At 41.0% G+C, this 22,560-nt stretch overlaps 1 protein-coding gene across 2 annotated transcripts in view; it reads left to right on the top strand.

The window, feature by feature from the left end:
* Positions 1-3,126: 3,126 nt before the first annotated feature.
* Positions 3,127-22,560, top strand: part of LVRN (laeverin) — a 55,726-nt gene continuing 36,292 nt past the window's right edge. Inside the window, exons 1-5 of one of the 2 annotated variants that reach the window (XM_072597112.1) lie at positions 3,127-4,409; positions 14,542-14,684; positions 15,635-15,771; positions 18,678-18,804; positions 21,233-21,384. In XM_072597112.1, coding sequence (XP_072453213.1) covers positions 3,172-4,409; positions 14,542-14,684; positions 15,635-15,771; positions 18,678-18,804; positions 21,233-21,384 — 1,797 coding nt within the window. In that variant the 5' untranslated portion in view covers positions 3,127-3,171. The remainder of the gene's footprint in view (positions 4,410-14,541; positions 14,685-15,634; positions 15,772-18,677; positions 18,805-21,232; positions 21,385-22,560) is intronic. The other variant, XM_072597111.1, reaches the window with a different exon arrangement.

Here is a 22,560-nt window from a genome sequence, read left to right on the forward strand (position 1 = left end):
CCTATGGATTTGGTATTTATAAGGTTAACTCCATAAGGTTTGCACTGGCTTTTACCCTGTAAACTAATTACTAGTAGGCCAATGTAAATAGGTTTTGTCAGGCATTGCTAAGTTATACTAAGCCCTATTACTGGTGGGCTTGAATAGCATCAAACAGGGAATATCCACAAGTGCCACTGCATGACTTGGAACCTGGAAAGTGGATTTATTAGGAAAAATGTACCCTAGAAACAAGATGCAAATGCTATCCCTTTGGTCTATGACCAGACCAAGATGGAAAATGTGGGAAAGTGGTCTAGATTGTGACCCCTTTTCACTTAGAATTTCCAGGGAAAATGTATTTCTGAAGTAAATGACTTCGATGAACTAAAGAACTAAACCCAAGATGGAACAAGAAACTTGTCCATCTGGTTATTTGTTATTGTTAAGTAATTTTTCAGTCATGTCTGACTCTGTGACGCCAGTTAGGATTTTCTTGGCTGAGATACTATGGTAGTTAGCCATTTCCTTCTCCAGCTCATTTTATAGATGAGGAACTGAGGCAAACAGGGTTAGGTGACTTGCTTAGGGTCATACAACCAGTAAGTGTCCAAAGCTGAACACAGCAAGATGAGTCTTCCTGCTCCATCCACTGCACCACCTAATTGTCCCCAAATGTCTGACTATACACATTTATTGTCCATTATCTTTTAGAGCATCTTAACCTTTTTGAATGGTTAACATCTAGGTTGCTTAAATTGTTTATTCCTTTCCAGATGTGTTGCAGTATAATTGATCTATTAATATTTGTTAGAGATAATATTCTGGATTTTGTATGATTTGTTCTCTACATTTTTGTTTCATCACCACCATAACTCTTTGGATTCTAAGCTTCCTATGTTGCTGACTTACTGTATTATGAACCTATAAATTGGGTAGTCCCGATTTGATGATACTTCTAATGGAGTATCAAAGAAGGGAATGATGGAGGAAGTGGACAAAACCTGCTTGTTGTGAGTTTTGGGGAAAATATTTCCACAGAACCAGCACCCTCAGAAGTAAAAGAATGCTGTGCTGATTTTATCTCAAACTGTAATCCATGCCTCCAAAGCATTTTGATGAGATTAACTACAGACCTCCTACCCTCCTAAAATAGTCTCATGAGATTAACTACAGGGAAACACCCCTACCAGAACAAACCAGATCTTGGTTTACTCCAAGGTTATTCCAAAGTTAAGACATTCTCTCCAAAATTGCCTAACATCCTATCTTGTTTACTCAACCTTCCAAATAAGTGGCTGAGTAGCCTTACTTTCTTGAAAGATTTCCGCTGCCACCTGTCGTAAAACAGTGTAAAATACTGAGAATGCCCCTCTGTATTTTTGCAGAATTGTTAGCCACATGGCAACTGCCCATCCCCTGATGTGAATTCAACTTTCTATCTTCTAGCTTTGCATCTTGATATATTCACTTCATTTATTTTGAGAGGAATTATTGTCCAGGAAGATCTCAGGACCTCGGAGCTGAGGAATTCCTCAACAAGATCAAAGCCGACTGTTTTTTTGACTGGGGAGCTCAGGGAAGAGACCAGATTCCGGCAGGTCTTTATGTGCGAGGCGTTTCTCTTACTTGCTTTTACCAAACAGGGCAGCTTTAAATGTTACCAGGACACCATCTGCCGCCCAAAACTTTTATTCCGCTTTGTCTCATTTCTCCACTTCACTGCCTATATTTCATCCTGTACACACACACACACACACACACACACACACACACACACACTTACTCGTTGTGTGACTTTGGTCAGGTCAATTTCTCAATCCTTCTAGGTAACTCTCTACCAGAAGAAGGTTAGTAGGTACCGGAGAGTTCCCTGTATCAGTGAAATCACAGTTTCCAGTTCACTATCTCTATATATTCCCATAGAACTTTAGGATTTAGTTTTGCGTGGTGACACACTCGACTTTCCGAATTATTAATGGTGAGAAAAAAAAAAGTCTCTTTCAGCTCTAATCCTGAAATACTTGAACGCTACCGAACCTCCTCTTCTAGGAAAAACACCCCCCCTAACGCAGAAAGAAAACAGGCTTCTGAAAGAAGTTGAAGATTGAACTCAGCTGCTGGGCGTGTTTGACTAATATATTTTCTTGGATTTCTCATCTCCGTATATCCCTAGGCTCACTGCATAGAAGACACAGCAGTCCCTAAACACCAGCTTGAAAAAAGTCTGCGGAGGTCCAGGAAAAGGGAGGTTACATCCCTTCCCGCAGGAATGCACGCCCTCTCTTCTGAACCCTAAAAACTAGGGTGGGGGTCATCTCTAGTTGTTCTGATCTATATCTTTGCCAGTGGACCCTGATAGCTCTGGGGCAGAAAGTGAGACTGGCGACTTTGCACAGCCCTCCCTCACTTTAAATCCAAGTCACTTGCATGTCATGGCCTCTTCCGGAAGGACAGACAACAACAAGAAACTGGTGACCAGATGTCTCCCCACCCAACTAGGAGCTGGGAAAAATCTCAGGTCTGGTTAGAGACAACCAGGAAAACCTACGCATCTCAGCACACCTCTGTACTACAGCGTCTGAAGCCAGTGTTGGCTTAAAGAAGATCCATACCCCACACTATAAGATTTCACTCCCCTTGCGCTCCTAGGCGCTCCCTTCCATTACTTCCCCTCCCCTCCCTGCCCCCTCTTTCCCCCAACAACTAAACACCCTCATATTTCTCTTTTCTTTTTAAATTGGGCTAGGACAGAGGAGGTAGAACTCAGCCCCGCCTCCGGTGCTTCTCGCCTGCCTCCTCCTCCCTGGAAGGAGGTCAGAGATGGGAGAGGTAGGCAAGAACTTGGATCCAGCCACTGGGCAAGCAGCTGCTTTCCGCCTGCCCCGTTCCCTTTCGCTAGTCTGAGGGGCTAAATTAGCATTTCATTCCCTCTTCATCTCTTGTACCTTCCTTGGAGGTGGGAAGGGAGAATGGGGGAAATAAAAAGAGAAAGAGAGAGGGAGAGAGGGAGGGAGGGAGAGGGAGGGAGGGGGAGGGGGAGAGAGGGAGAGAGAAGGGTGTGGATTAGAAAGGATGAGTGGGAGGGGCGGGGGGGACCGCCCAGACTGGGGTGGGGCGGTGGGCGTTTAGGGGTTTCCCCAGGTTTTAGGTTCTGCTCGTCTCACCACTCTGGACAATACCGTCAGTGACATGGGGGTCACTGGCTACTCAGTCAACACCACGAGAATCAAGTCCAACTCCGGCTTCTACCTGAGCCGCAAGGTGGTCGTCCTTAATATGGTGGTAATGGGTGCGCTACTGCTGGCGGTGGCGGTGCTTGGTTCCTCCTACGCCCGCTGCAGTCAGACATCTTCGCAGCCGTCGGAGAAGTCCAGGACGGTGACTAGAGCCGCACCGGCTTTCCAGGTGGCGGGCCTCCAACAGCAAGCCGAGGAAGAGAAAAAGGCGAGTAAGATTAGCATCCTCCACGCCCCTGGGACCCGGCCGAGCTCCACGAGACCCTCCTGGTCCTGGGACCACCCGAGCCCGTCCACCGCCGGGCCCCTGGACCACTCGACCCCGTCCACCTCCGCGCCCCTGGACCACCCGAGCCCGTCCACCGCCGGGCCCCTGGACCACTCGACCCCGTCCACCTCCGCGCCCCTGGACCACCCGAGCCCGTCCACCGCCGGGCCCCTGGACCACCCGAGCCCGTCCACCGCCGGGCCCCTGGACCACCCGAGCCCGTCCACCGCCGGGCCCCTGGACCACCCGAGCCCGTCCACCGCCGGGCCCCTGGACCACCCGACCCCGTCCACCGCCGGGCCCCTGGACCACCCGAGCCCGTCCACCGCCGGGCCCCTGGACCACCCGAGCCCGTCCACCGCCGGGCCCCTGGACCACCCGAGCCCGTCCACCGCCGGGCCCCTGGACCACCCGAGCCTGTCCACCGCCGGGCCTCTGGACCACTCGACCCCGTCCACCTTCGAGCCCCAGCTGCAGCCCTCCTCCGAACCCTGGAAGCATCCGCGCCTGCCCTCCGACGTGGTGCCACTGCACTATGACCTGGAGCTCTGGGTTCACCTGCAGCCGAACCAGGTCCAACAGTCCTCGAAGGTTTTCTGCGGGCAGGTCAACATCACTGTGAAATGCGTCTCCCCGACCACCCGGGTGCTGATCCACAGCGTCAGCCTAAACTACAAGGGCGCCAAGGTTCTGGGTCCCTTGCCCGAAGGCCTCGGGGCTGACCGGGAGCAAGGGCCAGTGGGCCAGGTGGCGGTGAACAACTTGTGGAAGTTCCCGGAGATGGAGTACCTGGTGATGGAACTGAAGGAAACTTTGAAGCCCGGCCGCCACTACGTACTGCAGTTGAACTTCTCCGGCTTCGTGAACCAGACCCACAGGGATGGGTTGTTCCGCAATTTGTATTCCGACCAGGGAAGGCTTAGGTAAGCGATAGTATCCTCATCCTCAGAGTTACCGATCCTCATCCTCTTCGCTGCTCCTCCTGGTTCCTTTCTATGTCCACTTTGTTTTTCTCCCTTTTCCAATACCCCTTCCCTACCTATCTTCACTCTCACCATGCAAGATTTTCCCTTCACTTCTGACATCTTAAGTATTCAGTATTCAGGACTACCCCCTCTGGTCCTCTTCGCCAGCCTTTCTTTCCCCATCTCTCCAATCCAAGAGCTGAAGTTCTTTTCTTTCAGAGGAGTCTTCTCATCTCTCCCAATCCCTCTCGAGCAGGATTGCCATTCTCACCTTTGATAAATCTGACTTCATTCCTTCCCATTTTCCAAAAGGATACAGTTTATCTTGTTCCTTCCTCTTCGTTCCCCCTAATTGTCCTTAGTTCAATCCTGGGCAGCAGTTTGTCCTCCCTTTTCGAGGTTCCATCTCAGTTAAATCTGTTCCTTTTTACATCAGTTTCTTTCTGCTCTTCATAGGGCACAGGACTCTCTAAAGCATTGCAGATTTGTCTTAGTTTGTCATACCTAGTCATCTAAGGGCACTCAGTTTCTACTTTCACCCCATAGCTGCACTTTACTTCCCTCTCTAACTTTCTGACCCAACAGGCTTTTTCCTTTAGAAATGGAAAGTAATAGCAAGAGTATGTATTCTGAGTTCGTGTGTGTGCGTGTATAAAATCAACTTTTCTTTGTATTCCATTTGGGAAAGCTCAATTATGGCATCTTCTTAATTTAGACAGGAGGAATTCCTATCCATTTATTTCTTGTTGAGCTTTCTGACTGCATCAATTAATTATACAAAGCACTTGGGGATGCAGTTTATATATGTAAAATGCCAAATAAATATTCCCCCTTTCACACATGCCCTCCAATTCCGTTTCTTCCTGTCTGTTAGGCTTCTATTCTCTAAACTCAAGACATTTCTAATTAAATCTGATCTTTTGTGGGTTCACAAGTCACACCCTTTTGTTTTATAGCAGGTGTGTATTTTCCTTCTATATGGTATTATTGGTATTAAGGTTTTCAAAAAAATTTCTTGTACAAGTTTCTGGATCTGAATGAATTCTTTTTTAAAAAATTAGTCCTTGCATTGCAATGAAGTTCCAAGTCTATCAGAAAAAACTCTGGTATGCTGTGGTCGTTGCTGTGCACAAAGTTTTTCTGGTTCTGCTCCTTTCGCTCAGCATCAGATCATATAAGTCTTTCAAGGATTCTCTGAAGTCTTCCTGTTTCTTATAGCACCTGTTTATTATTTCTTATAGCACCATCATATTCCATTACATCTGAATGAATTCTTGATGAATTTTTGGGCATGAGACTCTCACTAAAATTGTGATTAGCGTGGACTACAGCCTCTTTAGTGCAAAAAAAAAAGCCTTTCTCTTCACACTTAATTTCTATCACTCTTTTTTACTATGCCCTTTTCTTTCATCTATCTGAATCTGAAGTTTTGAGTTAGAAGGGACTTTTGAGATCATCTAATCAAACTTTCTCATTTTACAGGTGAGAAAAACAAGAACCAGAGAAATAAATTAATAAATTCCCTTTCAGAAAGGGAATCTTAAGTTCAGGTTCTCTGACTCCAAATCTAGTATTCATTGCGTTATAACATCTCCTTTCAGAAAAATGACAATCTGAGATTCAACTCCTATACGTAGTTTACATTGTATATGTTTGTCTGCATATTGTCTCTCCACTAAGATCGTAAAATCCTTAAGGGTAGAAACATCTTTTGAAACTTTTTGTGTCCTCAGCGCTTTGCACAGTATCTGGCACAGAAAAGGAGATATTAAGTGTTTGTTGATTGATTGATTTTGAGAGGTGAAGTAATTTCCAATTAGGTGTCTGAGCACAGATTCTATCTTATTTCCAGATTGCAAAGTAAATAGGCAGTCTATTGTACCTGTTTTCTTACTTAGTTTTGTATAGCCTAAAAATATTGTACAACAATGTGAAGAGAAATACTCAGTACTTTTGTACTGAGTACTCAGTACCTTTTAGTTTCAAGGATTCTACATAGTGAGGCTTAAAGTCAGTCACTTCACTTCTTCAAATATTGAGTTTCCTCATTTCTAAGATGAGGAGCTTGGACTAAAGTTCCTTTCTGTTCCAAAATTTATACTTCAGGGAATGTTTGCAAATTAATAGGTCCCCAAGGGAACAAACTTGGAAATCTGAGTACAAATCATATATTAAGAGTAAGATGAGACTTTCAATTACCTCTACTCTCCTTTCATTTTATTGAAGAAGAAGAAAAAAACCTAGAGATTTACTGCAAACTGATTGACTTTGGCAAGTAGTAAAAAGAGTCAGAATCTGAGCCTGTCTTCTGGCTTCAAATCCAGATTTCTTAGTAGCCATCCACCCATTCTTAAAAAGTTCTGCTAAACCTGGAAGTGTTATTAACAACATTATTGTCAAGGATTGCAAAAACTCTAAGCACTGTATATGCACAGTGATCTCAATAACTTCACCTTCTAAATTTGTAGGAAGTGTTCACTTAAGCACTCAATAGTTATCAAAAGTAACTCCCTGAAGTCCGGCTTCTGTCCTTGCCACTCTAAACAACTCCCTCTAAGTTCACTAATAATCTTATTCATTGCTAAATATCATTCTTTTTGAACTCTCAGTAGCATTTGACAATGTCCAACACCTCCTCCTTCTGGGTATTACCTCTTCCCAGTGTTTTTGAGACATTTCCATATAGTAATTCTCTTCCAGTCTGATAGATGTGTTTTTACTTTTTTACAGGCTCACCAACCTCATCCATATCTTGCTCCATATATATGAGTGTATCCCAAGGCTCTATCTTGGCCTCTTTTCTCTTTTCTTTCTGTGTGTTCTTGGTGATTTCATCAGCTTCTCTGAATTCTAGGTATTCTATACGGATGACTCCAAAATCTATAATCTCGCCTTTATCTTTCCGTTTGCTGGACACCTCCAGCTGAATATTCCCTTGGCATCTGTAACTCAACAGGCCAAATGAGAATTCATCTTTCTCTATTAACCTCCCCCCCAGAGAGAGAGAGAGAGAGAGAGAGAGAGAGAGAGAGAGAGAGAGAGAGATCTATAAACCTTTTAACAACCCCATTTCTATCTTTCTTCCAGTCACTCAGGTTAAAGACTTAGGAATCATCTTCAACTCTTCTTCTTCACCACCACTACCCATTCCATCCAATCAATAGCTAAGTCTTTGTGGGTCAGTCTCCTCCCAGATTTATCCTCTTCTCTTTACTCATACTGAACTGACACTGGTTTAAGGAGAAGGCACTTACGTTAGTAGGAACCACACTGACCTTGAAGTGGAAAGTGCTCCATTCAAATGTCACCTGATGCTTATTATTTGTGACATTGGAAGAATCACTTTACTTCCCTGAGCCTCAATTTCCTCTTCTGTAAAATGAGGGGTTTGGACAAAATGGTCTCTGAGGTTGATTCCAGTTCTAATTCTGTGGTCTATGGTCCTATGGTTCTTATCATACACATCTTTACTAGACTACTGCAAGTTTCCTAATTGGCCCCTCCCCTCCCAGATCCATTTTCATAGGCTGCCAAGTTGCAATTCCCAAAGCACAGGTGTGACCATGTCATTCTCTTTCTCAAGGAGATTCAGTGATTACCAATTACCTCTAGGATTAAAATACAGTCTCCTCTGTGAGGAAATTGAGACCCTGTGACTTACTTAAGTAGGACTAGACTCCAGGTCTTCAAACTCTCTGATCCAGTAATCTTTCCAGTTTTGCAAAAGACAGAAGATAAGGGGAGCCTTTCCTGAAAATGTTTCCTAGGAGCCTAAAATGTCAAGGCTAGTTGGGATTACAGTGCCTAGAACAGTGATTGACCATACTGCTACAGTATACCTAGCATGTGGAATGTGAGTGACTTTTCATCTGTGCATGATGTACACAAGGAAAGAGAGACACTGTGGATCTCTTTCATTGTCTGCCACATGGCATTGTTACTTGATAAGGAAGCAGATCAAACCTTAGGTTCCAGGTTCAGTAATTAATATTTATCAAGATCGTGATTAGAAAAGTAATCAATCTCCTGTAACAGTTGCATATGTTCAAATTTGTACTCTTTGAAGTTATAATTATGTCTAATATGGTGATTAACTCCAGCCTGATGAAAATATTTCATATGAATTCAAATAGCATGACTATTTCAGGGAGATTATTTACATTAATTGGGACCTAGTCATATAGGGAGAAATTCAAAATGCTGAAGAATTAATAACGATTAGTAAAATTAATAAGGATTAGCAAGTAGGACTACTCCCTTTCTTTGTATGCTACATGGATGAAAGAGTTTGGAGATGGAAACCTTCAAGCTCCCCAATGAAAGTAACTTACCTTCCTTTATTTTGGAAAATCTGAATTGTAGTTACATCCCTCCCTAGACGAAATAACTCCATTACTTGTAAATGAATGTTTTTACTGTTCAGATATTTTGTCTTAAACTATTTTTAGTATTTATTTTATATTCAAATAAACATAATTTATTTATAAATTGTATTTCTGAATCTAAAAATAATAAAAACAGCTTTATAGTATTTAAACCTAACTACAGGATTTATTGATAACATGCAAGCCCTTATATCCATGGTATACTCAAAGTATGCAAAGATAGATGTATCTGTGAACTCCACCAGCAATCCCGTGCTACTCTGGTTCTTAAAGGCATAGCAGCATATGTGGTAATGTGATCTTATACAGAAATAGAGGCTAGGACCCGTGGGCAACTGCCACCAAGTAGAACGATCATTGGCATCATTTGACTTAGGTAAGGATACACATGGGGATTGGGAAAGTTCCTCTGAAGAATGTGTATGTAGAGGGGGAGGACAATAGTGTGTATCTGTTAGTCATTCTAGCTGTTTCTAGATACCTGTTCCTCCTTTCCTTTGTGGGTAGGGGAGGGCAACTAGGTGATGCAGTGGACTCCTGCATCAGTGCAGGAGTCAGGAGGATCTGAGTTCAAATCTCACCTCAGACACTTGACACTCACTCGCTGTGTGACCTTGGGCAAGTCACCTAACCCCAACTGTCTTATCCTTGGTCATCTCCAGTCATCTTGATGAATATCTGGTCACTGGATTCAGATGGCTCTGGAGGAGAAGTTAGGCTGGTGACCTTGCACAGCCCTCCCTCACTCAAAACAAAGTCAAGTGTAAGTCATGTCATTATTTCTCTGATGGCATGGTCTTTTGGCAACAAAGGATGAACATACAATATGAGTGGAGGCACAGGCTAGGCAGGCTGAATTAATTAACTTCAAATTTTATGAAGTCATTAAGAAGCTATGATCAATCAACTAGCATTATTAAATACCTATTATGTACCAGGCAGTGTGTTAGGTGCTGGGGATACAAAGGGTGAAAAAAATCACAAAAGAGTTTACATTCCAATGAAGGAAAATTTTATATTTATTTGGTGTTTGCACACACATATTGTATTTAAGATATATAGATATATATATATATTTACACAGATATGTACATGTATATGTGTGTGAGGTTCAATTAGCCTCAGTGAAGCTTATTACCATAGAGGGAGAACAGTGGAGCTGATGAACTTTGTTCTGTATTCCAGCCGCAATAGCAAAACTCACCTCCATTATAACATTATAACTAGCTGGCAGCTAGTGTTAGTCTTTGAAAGCCCAAGACATAATCACAGAAAAAGGGACCAGTAAAGAGGCACTAAACAAACTGTAAAAAATATGGCCACACCAGGTGATCCCTTTTTGAGGGACAAACAAGTCTCTTGAGTAAATTAGAAAGGAAGCAATTGATGGAAGCAATGATAAACTATACCCATTGTGAACAAGGCTCCTGGAGCTGGAATTACAGGCAAAGGCAGCCATCTTTAAGAAAGAGGGGTTCTGTATTGAAGTCATAGCTATTTGAACTGATTAGATATGAGGAATATTGGGATATATGTTGTATAGCTCAAACCCTCCTGGCCTACTAAGCCCTAAGTGGTAATCTTATATCACCTTTCCTGCCTTGAGTTATCTCAGAAAATCCCTCTGGACATGAGGAAAGTGTTTTAACTTTGTTTTAGAATAAAATCAGAAAATATATTTTTATCTATAATAAATCATATAATATAAATTTTATCTTTATAAATAGCACTAGCCACAAGCTTTTACTAGTCTAGATATACTTAAAAGAAATGCAGTTGGGAAGAGGCTTTTGAGGGAAGCAGAGAGATAACTCTTAACACTGAAGTGTTTTTCCAGAGCATCTAACTGGGGTCCTGGAGCTTAAAGGAGAAGAGGAGGAGAGAGAAAGGAAGAGAGAGATTCTTTGCTACAACTTCCTAGAGCAGGGGAGTGTTTATACTAAGAAACCCATCTAGGCAAGAATCAGTGAAAGGGGTAGTAGGGCAAGTACAAAAAGGGGTGGTTAAACAATTCTCACAACATTATCCTACTACTATTATGCTAATGATGAAAGACTAAGAAAATAGGGATTCTTTTTGGAAACAAGAAAAATTGAGAAAGTTATGATTATAATCTGAGGTTAGTAAAGGTATAAATAGAGTGAGCATGGATATAGAATCCCTGAATCACTGAATGTCAGAAATGGAAGAAATCTCAGAGATCATATAGTCTAACCCTCTTATTTTAGATATTAGGAAACTGAAGGCAAGAAGTGATGATTCCAAGGTCACATAATCTGTATCAGAGGTTCTTTTGATGTATTTAAGATTTTAGTTTGGCCTACCAATTTGGATGTGCTCTTAGAGGAAGACTGGAAATATTAAGGACAAATTTGGAACCATCGAGATGAAATCAATGAACTCCGCTGAAGTACTTGTCCATAGTCCTATCACCAGACTGTGACCATGGTGGTAATCAATATAGAGCCATTATTTGTGTGATGCTTTGAAGTTGGCAGAATGCTTTACATACATTTGAGCCTCTCAATAATGCTATGAAATAGTTACTGCTAGTATCATTATCACTATTTTTCAGCTGAGGGAATGGAGGGTCACGTGACTTGACCATTAGCTTAATGATAGTAAATGTGTGAGATTGAAAGTGAAGTCATCCTGAGTACTATCCAATATGCCATGTTGCCTCTTAGTAGACTGTATACATTTTGAGTGGTTGAGAAAATTAAGTGGCATGGAGGGGAGTGTGTTGCACTTGGAGTCAAGCTGCCTCAGATATCTATTGTAGCTATATGTAAGGGCAACTAGATGGCAGTGGATAGACTCGACCTGGAATCAGGAAGACTCATTTTCCCAAGTTCAAATCTGGCCTCAGACATTTATTAGCTATGTGACCCTGGGCAAATCATTTAACCCTCCTTGCCTCAGTTTCTCATCTGTAAAATCAGGTGGAGAAGGAAATGGCAAACCACACCACTGTCTTTGCTGAGAAAACCCCAAATGGGGTCGCAAAGGGTCAGACTGAAAAAATGACTGAACAACCAAGCCATATGTAAATTTGACCTTCATTGCCATTGTAAAATGAAAATAATAGAGCCTGTGTCTCAGCATGATTGTCAGGATTAAATGCTATATGTAAAGAACTTTGCAAACCTTTAGAAAAGCTATATAAATATTAGCTGTTATTCTCTGAAACATGATTTGTTCAACAAAGGATCAGGTCCAGAATCTTTTGAAAACAAATGACAAACAAACATGACTCATCATTGGGTGAAACATCTGGCTATATTAAGCATTTTGATTTTGGAGTGTATTGGAATTTTTTTTGACAACTTACTGAAAAGTCTTATTTACTCCTTTGCCAACAATGTTGTTTAGACCTTGCTAGACAAGATCTTTAGGTAACTGAGTTCATAACATATTTGAACTCATACTTTAATTTGTACTCATTTTCATGGGGTGGGAGAATGATCCCTAAGGCTTTCTTGTTATTGGATCAGATGAGCCCTGTGATTCTTTCCAACTCTGACAGTCTATGATTTTATCATTTTCTGGCTTCCATCGCAAGGAGGGGAGACCATAATGAGAGAACTTGACAATGTAGCACTAAACTTATGGGGGAGAGCTCTTTCTGCATTAAGTTATCCAGATTTCATAGGACTGAGATCTAGAAAGGACCTGAGAGACTACTAATTGGAATCTAGGCTGTCTCATTTATAAAGGAGGAAATTGAGGCCTCTCTATGGAAGTGAAATGAGATGCTTAAAAAGTTCCATAGGTAATATGTAGCCAACCCCAAATTCAAATTCAGATTCTAAATCCTATTGATAATTATAGCTCTATATTCACTGTTTTTGTTGTTCAGTCATATGAGTCATGTCCAACTCTTTGTGACCCCATTTGGGGCTTTCTTGACAAAGGTACTGAAATGGTTTGCCATTTCCATCTCCAGCTCATTTTACAGATAAGGAAATTGAGGCAAACAGGGTAAAGTGCCTTGCCCAGGATAACACAGCTATTAAGTATCTGAGGGCTGATTTGAACTCAGATTTTCCCGATTCCAGTCCTGGCACTCTCCATTGCCTATATTCGTCTGCTCAGGTCAGACCTAATGCAGGTTGGTCTGGTGCTTTAAGTTCAGAATTGAAATGAGACACTCATAAACCATCTGTGTGTTCATCCTTCATTGCTGAAGAAGACCATGCCATCAGAGAAATAATGACATGACTTGCACTTGACTTTGTTTTGAGTGAGGGAGGGCTGTGCAGGTCAGCAGCCTCACTTCTCCTCCAGAGTCATCTGAATCCAGTGACCAGATATTCATCAGGATGACTGGAGATGACCCAGGATGAGGCAGTTGGGGTTAAGTGACTTGCCCAAGGTCATACAGCTAGTGAGTGTCAACTGTCTGAGGTGAGATTTGAATTCAGGTCCTCTTGACTCCTGCACTGGTGCTGTATCCACTGCACCACCTAGCTGCCCCTGCAAACCATCTAATTGTTAAGAAAGGGAGGTTTGTTTAGTCATAAAATGGAAGGGATGCTCACTAAGGTATAACACTGATTCATTTGAGCACAGTTTCCCTATCTGCTTTGGCCAGCTGTGACAGTGTATTGGTCAGAAGGCTGAGGGAACTGCTGTGTAGTGGATTTTTGTACTTATGCCACCTGGCAGCTATGTTAGTGGTTCAAGTCTTAGTCTAGTCCACCTAAAACAAGAACTGTGGCTGGTTTTTACAGATTATGTAACTACAAAGGGTGTAACATACTTATTACATGTAACAAATATTACATTCTATGTATTTTATAGTTTGTTTCTTCTTTAGGTTTTGTTTCATCTGGAGCCATCTCCAGTTTTCCTGATCTAGATGTGGCCTCTGGACCCAGATGGCTCTGGAGGAAAGAATGATGCTGGTGACTTTGCACAGCCCTCCCCTGCTTAAATCCAATGCCATGGCATTACCTCTCTGATGTCATGGTCCTTTTCAAGAATGATGGACAAACAACAGGTTTCATTTACAGGAACATTATATAAAATTCAGGATGGTCAGCCTTGAAGTATGTTTGCATAGATGTGTGTCTTGGCATTCCCAACCCTTGACTGCAAAATGACAATAATGTCTTATATTTGAATAGCACTTTAGAATTTATAGGACACTCACACATATTATCCAGTTTCATCCTATTACCCTAAATATTTTTAGTCCCAGTTTTACAAATAAGGGGATTTAGGCTCTAAGAGATTTTTATGGCTTCCCCAAAGATATATGAGTATTAAATGCTGGACACGGGACTAGAATCTGAGGCTTCTAACTCTTAAGCCCGTACTTCCTATTCTGCTAAGGCCACTCCTAAGAAAGATAAATATCTTCTAAATATAGTATCTCTCCAATATATTTGCTTATAATAATGATAATTTTAGCTAATAACAATTAGCTTGATAATATATAATAGTAATGATAGATTATACTGATTTAGAATTTTAAGTTTTACAAAAACCTTTGTATCCATCCTCCCCTTTCATCCTCATAACAACCCTTCAAGATAGGCACATTGGCTATTAATATCCTCATTTATGCATAAGGAAACTGAGGCTCAGAAGGCACAACTTGTCCAGTGTCCCAAGCTAGTAAGTATCTGTTTTAAGCCAAGTCTCTTCTAACTCCAAGATAGCAGAAGATAAATATTTCCTACCAATATGTTTTAATCCAGGGCTCTGATTGCTTCTCAACTGGAACCAACATTTGCCAGGAGAATTTTCCCCTGTTTTGATGAGCCAGCTATGAAGGCAACCTTCAGTATCACAATTGTGCATCATCCTGCTTATGTGGCTCTTTCCAACATGCCAGTCCTAGGTAAGGAATGCTTCTTTATGATTTGGGTTTTTTATTTTGTAAGAACATTTATGATCATTTCCCTGGAGAGTGTACATTTCTAATAATTCACCATGGCCTCATAACCAGTGAGCTACTAAACAAAACTTCAATGAATCCAAAGATGGATTAACAAACACTAGCATAAAGTGATGGGTAAGTAAATGTACATGTATGAAAGTTTTAAAATGATTCAGTTGTGCAACTCAATTGTTGCCTACTTTTTGTAGATATCCATCAGGTGGACCTAGGAAATGTAGGTAACCACATAGTGGGTATCCCTTAGCACAGTCTTCATTGATGCCATATTTATGGTCAGAGTTTAGTTCTAGGTTTACCTAAAACTGGGAAAAGGTATACTGTACTGTCCATATCCCTTTCTGCCATGAAATGGACCTTGGTTTGGGTCTTTCACTAGATTTCCACTAAGACAGAAGCAGCTGAGCCACACCAATGGTGGAGCTGTTCCTTAACTATATCTTTTAGGCACTGACAATATTTCAAACACCATTAGAAAGTGGCTAGTCTAGAAACCAGCAGAGTTGTATGTGTATCTGAAGATCATAGATTGAGAGCAACTATGAACCTTAAAACCTCTAGTTCAACCCCTGTTTGTTTTAATTTTAGTTTCCAGAGACCTGAGAAAGTTAAGTGACTTGCCTAAAGAGGCTCTGACCCAAGCCTTGAATCCAGCGTCAGCACTCATTTCACTGTACCATGTTATTCTAATTTTTAGCTTTTGTTGGTCTATGATTAACATCTGTCAACCCATACTGGTGAAGAGGGAAACTTGATGAACCATTGAGATAGATTGAGAAGTGGTCAGGTAAATATTAGCATGGGCAAGTGAGAAAGGTGAAATTACATCTCATGGCTGATATATATTTTATGATTTGTGTTGTCAGTGTGCTAAAATCAATGACTTTCTTTAGTGATGTCTGAAAGAGATGCAAAGGGAAGCAAATGGACGGTTACCGCCTTTGAAACAACTCCCCTAATGTCAACATATATAACTGCATTCGTTGTGTGTGACTACAGTTATGTCAACGGAACTGAAAGGGGCAAAGAGGTAAATAAGTTTTTCAAGAAATAGTAACAATGCATATTGACTGTAGGTATGTCAAGTCATTCTTGGTGCTCAGGGCAGCCAACATACCCTGAGTGTATTTCTAATACCCTCTTCCCTTGTGTATTTCCTAGTTCTTGTCAGATATAGAATCCAGGGTTGGTCTTCCTCTTTGGTTTGGGAGTGGGCGGAGTGGTAAGGAAAGGATTAAGGGCATTAAAGAGTTGGCTACTCACCTTTTAACTTCAGGTCAGCACTGACAGTAGTAGTATTGCAGTTTCATGATGTGTTATGGTGGAACTATCTCAGAGAATTCAGTCAGACCACTTCTAATCCAAGCATTTATTGAGATTGAGGTGCCAGGCCTAGAGGCCTGTGTGGGCTACCCGAGTCTTCTTACCTCACCTCCGAGGTCTTCGGCTGGCCAAAACCGGATGCTTATATGAGAGAAAGGACGTTCCAGAGTCGAACAAGGGTTGAGCTTTATTTCAGGGTCTAGTTACAAGTGCAGGGTGGTCTTCCTTAGGAGGAAGAGGGAGAGATTTCCTAAGGAGGCTAAGATCTTAAGGGATTGGAAGTAGAAGTACAAGCGGGGAGAGAGGGGGAGGGGAGAGAGGAAAGAAGAGAAGCGGAGCCTACTGTCCTCCTGTCCTCTTGGCTCCTCACGTGCTAAGAGAGCTTTCAGGCTTCCTCAATCCTACTTAACCTTCAGCCACACAGTTTGCATCTAAATACCGTGCTGTTAGATAACAATAGTGTGCCCAGATCCAGGATGACCTCGAGGGCAGGGAGACTCCACCCATCACGTATCTCCAGGGGAGAGGCGGAAATACCCGAGCTAGCCGAGCTAGCTCAGTCTGACCTTCTCGAATCCCTGCTGTTCATGGAGGGCCTCGTAAGACTCTAAGATTTAGAAGTCCCACTTTTACCCGCCCGAGACCGTCCACACGGAATTGAGCTTCCAATCCTCACATTGAGGCCTCTCTTGAAGCAAGCTAAGTTCCAAGAGGAATCAGCAGTTTTAGAGAAAGCAGGAAGGATTTTTATAGGGTAAAGATGCAATTACGTAACAAAAATTATGAATATTAAAAAAGCAGGAGAGGTTTGTTAAGGGATTAGGTAATGGGGAGGGGTCCCTTCTATGGTTCGGTGGTTAAACATTCTTGTCATGCTGCCCTCCAGTTGGCTAGCCATTGTGGTCCTGTCTGGTCAAGTTGGATAGTTAGGTATTGTGGTCCTGTCTTGGGCTAAATGGATGATGTGATCATGTTGAGGTGAGTTCAGAAATGTGTTGAATCTGAGGACAGTGGTTAGCTAGGGTTAGTTAGTTAGATCTGCTGTTCAATGAGACCTATAAGGAGGTTAGAATGTAGGGGCTGAGGGCAGCTTTATTAGGATTCCATCATTTCCCCCCCTCAAAGAGCTGGGGCCCAAATTCACTTGGGAAAAGGGATGAAAGCCTCAACTTCGGTAGCTTCTTTAGGCTGAAAAGGACCCTCAAAGAGTCTTGGGCAGGAGGTTGACTATAATGGAGGATAGTCACATCCAGGGAAAGATGGGTGAGTATGAACTGGAATCCACTGTTTGCTGCCAACTGTAGGTAAATTTGCCTATATTCTGGGAGATACAAATCTGATAAAGAAGTTCAATATGCAGGGCACCAGATAAAAACAAGAAAGACAGATATATCTAGTAACAGGGAGTTGACTAGGCCAAGCACCCATTTAGGGGAGGGGTCCCTGACTCAGTGAAACTGCACATGTGATTACCCACAGTGAGGGGCAGTGGACCTGCTGTTCAATGAGACCTATAAGGAAGTTAGACTACTGAGGCTGGGGGCAGCTTTATTACAATTCCAACATACTAAGGTACTTTTAAAATGTACCATACAAGAATTTTCAAGTGAGCCGCTAGAAATGCAGTTACAAATTTAGGGGCTAGTTAGTCCAAATGAAAAACGAGATCAAGGACTTAAGTTTAATCTCATGCAATGGAATTGTTGGGGAGAAGGAATGGAAGGAGATGTGCTGGTGACCTTTCCCTAGCTTCCAATGAACATAAATTGGTTTACTAAATTTGCTAATTGTCACCTTGGGGTAAAGCAGAGAGCCTGGACTTGCATAATGACATTCAAGATAGTTAAGTGTCAGTGGTTGAGGTGACCTAAAAGAATCAGGAAATGAGTATGGCAATGACAAGCCCAAGACAGCTAGGGATCAGAAGGAGGGTCCCAAGCCAAGGTTTGGCAGACAAGAAACGATGACCTGCCCAGATTGGGGAGGTCTAGCATTAGCTAGAAAGAGAATGGTTAAAAGACCGGGCCACCAAAGACAAACAGTCTGTCACAATTTTGCCTAGAATTAGCCTTTACTCTAGGAATAGATTTTCTTAAGGAGATTAATACAATTATAAGAATAAGACTTTCATAAAATAAGAGGAAGCCTGGTAGAAAGGATAAGTTCAGAGGCAGGAAGAACCTAGGTTCAAGTCCTGACTGATACATGCTTGGCTTTTTTACTGGACAAATTACTGAAGCTGTCAATGCTTTAGGCAGGTTTATAAAGCTTGTATTTCCAAGGAAGATGCCAACGTGAATTGGTAGAAGGAGTTTTCTTGCTCTGGAATTCTCTCTACCAATGAAACCACAGGTCTATTCCTTAATCTCCTTTCTCTGGCATGGAAAGAGAGATCACATACATGTATAGGTGCTCTTGGATTTTATGCATATATTTAAATGCATCTATTTAAGTATTTTGCTATTTTTTTTCCTTAAGAAAGGGAGTAATGATATTCTCTCAAAGCAGTATCACAGAAAACAAGTTGTCATATCAAATCCAAACAGGTCCTTTGTCTTAATTTCTGCTTTTGATGGATCTTTTTTTTGGTTTGGTTTGGTTTGGTTTTTTTAGGTACGGGTTTGGGCTCGGAAAGATGCAGTTGCTCAAGGTGGAGTAGACTTTGCTTTATCTATTGCAGGCCCTATCTTCTCAAGGCTGGAAGATTTACTTAATGTCAGTTATCCTCTTTCAAAAACAGGTGAGCGAATCTTTCTCTTCTAAGTTGTTTTTGGAGTACTGATACACATTGGTCAAAGGCCAAAGAGTAGTACCAAGGAATCTTCTGTGGCTCATTACCACAGTTTCCCATTTATTTCAGTGCTGATCTCCATGGAGCTCCCACCCTCAGAACCTTCAGAAAACCGCTCAATCGTAGGGATCACATATATAATTGTTGGAGGCATCATGGTTTAGTGGAAAGGGCCCTGCAAAGGGAGTCAGAAGCCCGGAATTCCACTCTTGTCTCTCCATGTGGCCTTGGGCAAGTCATTTTATAGATCTGTAGGGGCCTTGACTTTCCTATCTGTAAATTGAAGTTAGATTTTATGATCTCTAAAGTTCATACCGGTTTAAAAACTCTGTGTTCTATGATTGTCAATCAGTAAGTAAACATTTCTTAAACACCTAGCATGTGGGAAGTACTGTTCTAAGTGCTAGAGACACAATGAAAGGCAAAAGGCAATCCCTTCTCTTGAGCTCACAGACTAACGGGGAGATATTGCAAAACAACTAAGTAGAAATAAAATATATACAGGGTAACTTGGAGGTGATTAGTGGAGAGAAGGCATTAGCATTGAGATACCAGGAAAGACTTCCTGTAGAAGGTGGGATTTTTGTTGTGACTTGAAGGAAGCCAAGGAGGCCAGGAGGTAGAGATGAGGAGGCCTAGTAAAACTTCCTACTTTCTATAAATACTCATTTCTTAGACCTTCTCTCACATTCTTAATTGTCAGCCTGACTTATTACATTAGCTTTTCCCTGTCTCATTCTAATAACCTTCTTTCCAACTGTTTTTTCCATGGTGCTCAGGCTAGATGCTAATGTTCCAGTTTTGGGTAGAGCATAGAATTTAAAGCAAGATCTAACCCTTCTTTCGTGGATCAGGATGCTGATGCCTAGAGAAGTGACCTGCCCAGTCACACAAATAGTATTAGAGCCAGATTTGAATCCAGATCTTAAGACTCCAAATTCAGATCTATTTCCTTCTACAGTGTGAAAGTAGAATCATGTGTTTCCATTAATTTCTACAAAAATTTTTATGGAATATTTTCAGGTTGTATGGCACAGGATTAGAAATTACAGGGTCCATTTCTCTGTTCTCATGATTTAAAAGAAAAGTAAAGATGGTAAATATTTCATGTTCCACATAATATTTGAATAAAGCCATAATTAAACATTTTTTTCTTCCACAGGATGTTACACTTTTGAAATTGTGCTTGAAATATAGTTTGTTAAATTCATTGTAATGCATTTCAGAGGCAATTGGGAGACTTTGAATAGGGAAACATTTCCCAAATTAATTGATTTGCATGGTACAATAGGGAACAAATAAGAAAATTGTATCTTGTTATTTTATTAGGTAAAAATAATGAACATTAAACAAACAAAATGATGAACATGAAATTCTTATAATGTATGTGCAAGAACAAAATTTTGTATTTTTTTTGTTAATTTTATTTATTTTCAGTACTCCACAATCACTACCATATAACTTAGATTTCTTTTTCCCTCCCTCCCCGCTACCTTCTCCCTCCTTCCCCGAGACGGCATACAATTTTACATAGCTTCTACACGTACATTCCTATTAAATACATTTTCACCACAGTATAGAAGAATTGAAATGAATGGAAGAAATCATATAACAAACTAAAGCGTAATGCAAAAGAAAATAATCTGCTACATTCTGCAATTGAATTCCATAGTTGTGGAAAGCATTTTGCCTTAAAAAACCGTTGGGAATTTTTTTTTTATTGTTAGTTTTTATTAAATCAAGGGCTCATGCAAGCTCCTTAGAGACAGTAGAGATATGATCACAGATATAGAGAACTTGTAAATGAAACATAAATAAAAATATATAAAGGTAAAGGGGTACTTTCTGACTGATGGTCATGAAACTCCTTTTCTCCCTTTGTGGAGTCTTCTGAAGTTTCTCTTCTGGTCCAAACTCTCGGTCATTCAGTGCTGGGCCAGGCCTCTCAGATGTTGGATCATTTCACATAGCTGCTACTAACAGGGAATTTTTTTTTTTTTTAAGTCCTTGCATTACAGTGAAGTTCCAAGTCTACCAGAAAAAACTCTCGCATACTGTGGTCGTGGCTGTGCACAAAGTTCTCCTGGTTGTGCTCCTTTCGCTCAGCATCAGTTCATATAAGTCCTTCCAGGCCTCTCTGAAGTCTTCCTGTTCATCATTTCTTATAGCACAATAGTATTCCATTACATTCATATACTACAATTTATTCAGCCATTCCCCAATTGATGAGCATCCCCTTGATTTCCAGTTCTTGGCCACCACAAAGAGGGCTGCTATAAATATTTTTGTACATGTGTCCCATTTTTGTGATCCCTAAAATTTTGTATTTTTTTAAGAGGCAATGCTTTAATTTTTCCTTCAATGTAAATCCATTTAGATCTCATCGGGTTTCCTATTTTTAACACACAAGCAATGGAAAATTGGGGACTAATAACTTTTGATGATTTTGTGTTGATACAAGAGGAGGATGACTACCCAGAGAGAAAAACCATCATTTTGTCCACTGTCACACATGAAATTGCCCATCAGGTATGTGATAAAATGCTCCTTTAAAATGTAATCTGAAAGTGTTCTAAAGCTGCTTTACAAAGAAAAAAGTTGCTATGTATGTAACAGTTAAAGATGTTGGAATATAATCAGTGCTTTTATTTGAAAGTGAATAAGGCAATGCCATTGACAGGACCTTATAATCCAATTAAATGTATATTTATTTCTGAACTCCCAACTGACCCCACAAATTTTGGTTAAGGAAATATAACTTAGTAACTTAAGCAAAAAATATGTTTATTCTTTTAAACTCTATTTTTATAAGAAAGTACATTCAGGATGGCTATTGACATGGTGAAAGATGAGGAGAATCTTGTCATGCCTCGTGGTGGTTTTAGAAATTTAGTCGTTTCTCTTTTTTATTTTTTGGTGGTGGGGGGTGTACCAGCTCAGATTTCCACCTACACCTTTGCTCAGAGAGCATTAAGAACAGTCCAATTATGAACTCCTTAAGAGGGTGTAAAAAGTAGTATGTGAATGAAATTCCAGATGACACAACTTTCAATAAGGTGGCAATATGAAGTCTAATCAATATCCCCAAATTGTCACGGATGTGGTTATGGAACCCAGACTGCCAGATATTAGTACATCACATCTGTTTTAGGAATTTGATTGTATGTCACAAGATGAACTGGCAGGTTGGAAAAACTGTTTTATTCTCTCCCTAGTTCTATCATCTGTTGACATTTTCTTTTTGTTAAGTGCAAGAAGAAAATAATTATAGGTAAGCCCCTAATATTGATAATGGATGGCTAGGTGTTGGCAGTGGGTAGAGCACTAGGCCTCGAGTCAGGAAGATCTGAGTTCACATCTGGCCTCAGACACTTACTAGCTGTGTGACCCTGGGCAAGTCACTCAACCCTTATTTACCTCAGTTCCTCATCTGTAAAATGACGACACACTGGAGAAGAAAATGATAAGCCACTCCAGTATCTTTGCCAAGAAAATCCATGGGGTCTCATAGAGTCAGACATGACTGAACAACACGGGTTATACAAGTTTGCATATCAACTTATGTCTCTTGAAACATAATACATACAATAAAATGGCCTGATTTATATCATAAAGTTTGTATGGTTCCCCAACATCAGTTGTATAAAGGGATTCCATTGTACTTAACTTAAAGAATTGCTCTTAAATACAATGGAGCGATATCTT

Source organism: Notamacropus eugenii, chromosome 3 (genome assembly GCF_028372415.1).
Source record: "Notamacropus eugenii isolate mMacEug1 chromosome 3, mMacEug1.pri_v2, whole genome shotgun sequence".
Lineage (NCBI taxonomy): Eukaryota > Metazoa > Chordata > Mammalia > Diprotodontia > Macropodidae > Notamacropus > Notamacropus eugenii.